The sequence below is a fragment of the Otolemur garnettii genome, unplaced genomic scaffold, assembly GCF_000181295.1.
Source record: "Otolemur garnettii isolate 467f Iridium unplaced genomic scaffold, OtoGar3 scaffold00043, whole genome shotgun sequence".
NCBI lineage: Eukaryota > Metazoa > Chordata > Mammalia > Primates > Galagidae > Otolemur > Otolemur garnettii.
The window spans coordinates 9953541-9955428 of NW_003852438.1; the positions used below are offsets into that span (position 1 = coordinate 9953541).

Consider the following 1888-nt stretch of genomic DNA (forward strand, 5'->3'; position numbering starts at 1 on the left):
TTCAAAAAAATGGATGTACTTCTTCTGGTTTCTGTGTGCCAAGAATAGAGAATGTTAATGTTTGGGTCACGATGAACTGTCATCTTTAGCTGCCATTGTGGACTCTCTAAGACTTTGAGCAAAATACCTTCTGTGGTGGTTCCTATTGATCTCTTGGGATTCTATTCTCAGAGATATATCTCAAATTGACGCCTAAAAAACTCTGGATGGAGCCAAGGAACTTATAAGAAAATGATAATTAATATGACTTAGCGATGTCTCAGCCTTGTTCACGCAGAGGAAAAGGCTCACAATATAAAAGGAGATGATCTTCAGCATCGTCTGTGTGGAGAAATTCCTACTTGTTTCTCAGACAAGGATGTCAGTGGATTGGACAGTGATGGAGATGAGGATCTTAGCAGATAGTCAGTGAAGTATCAGATAGTTCAGGAAAAGGAAAGAAAGAAACAGGAAAGCACAGGAAACAGAATCAGGTAAGAGATTTCTACCAAGAGCACAGAGTAGGGAAGATTAATAAAGTCAGGGTACGTGGTTTAAATGTGAAATTTTCATAAACACTTTGATAGGAAAGAATAGGTTCAAAAACATATTCTTCTGAAAAACAATGTGAATAGTTATTCTATAATACATTTTATTAAATGCCTAGGAATGTGTCAACTTGAGAAATGAAAACAATTCTAGGAACGAGATGACTTGTGTAGAAGATATGGGACTTCCATGGAGCCAAGTGCACTACAATGGGACACAGGTTTGGGCCAGTTGCATGGTGAGTAATGAATGACCTGATTTTGCAGGTTAAAATCAGCTTTATCTCTTCTGTTCTGAGAACCTCTTCAGTTGTCATCTTTCTCCCTTTTTCCCTTTAGATGTGTCTACTGAAGATCAATAATGAAAAACAGAACCAGGTTTAGTGAGTTTATTCTATTAGGCCTCACAAATCAACCTGAACTCCAAGTGGTAATATTCATCTTTCTCTTCCTCACCTACATGCTAAGTGTCCTAGGCAATCTGACTATCATCATCCTCACCTTGCTAGACCCCCACCTCCAGACCCCCATGTATTTCTTCCTCCGGAATTTCTCCTTATTAGAAATTTCCTTCACGTCCATTTTTATTCCCAGATTTCTGACCAGCATGACAACAGGGAATAAACTTATCAGCTTTGCTGGCTGCTTAACTCAGTATTTCTTCACTATATTTCTTGGGGCAACAGAGTTTTACCTCCTGGCCTCCATGTCCTATGATCGCTACGTCGCCATCTGCAAACCCCTGCATTACCTGACCATTATGAGTACAAGAGTTTGTATACAACTTGTGTTCTGCTCCTGGCTTGGAGGGTTCTTAGCTATCTTACCTCCAATCATCCTAATGAGCCAGGTAGATTTCTGTGCCTCCAATATTCTGAATCACTATTACTGCGACTACGGCCCCCTCATGGAACTTGCCTGCTCAGACACAAGCTTCTTAGAACTGATGGTCATACTCTTGGCTGTTGTGACCCTAGTGGGTACTCTGGCGCTGGTGACTCTTTCTTATACATACATTATCAGGACCATTCTCAGGATCCCTTCTGCCCAGCAAAGGACAAAAGCCTTTTCCACTTGCTCCTCCCACATGATTGTCATCTCACTGTCTTACGGCAGCTGCATGTTCATGTACATTAATCCCTCTGCAAAAGAAAGTGGTGCCTTCAACAAAGGAATAGCCGTTCTCATTACTTCAGTTACCCCCTTGTTGAATCCCTTCATTTATACCCTAAGAAATCAGCAAGTGAAGCAAGCTTTCAAGGATACTGTCAAGAAGATTGTGAAATTTTAAAAAACCATAATACATTTCAACAAAAAAATTTTTTTCATCTAATAAATATTCATTAAATGTCTATCTTTCA

General features: G+C 39.8%; 1 protein-coding gene across 1 annotated transcript; it reads left to right on the forward strand.

Moving 5' to 3' along the window:
• The first annotated feature begins 862 nt into the window (after positions 1 to 862).
• LOC100960682 (olfactory receptor 6C4) lies at positions 863 to 1888 on the forward strand. The gene has a single exon (XM_003790492.2). The coding sequence runs from the start codon at positions 889 to 891 to the stop codon at positions 1816 to 1818; it is 930 nt and encodes a 309-aa protein (XP_003790540.1). The 5' UTR covers positions 863 to 888; the 3' UTR covers positions 1819 to 1888.

Coding starts and splice junctions, on each gene's coding strand:
- LOC100960682 (XM_003790492.2), top strand. CDS start 889: ATGAAAAACAGAACCAGGTTTAGTGAGTTTATTCTATTAGGCCTCACA.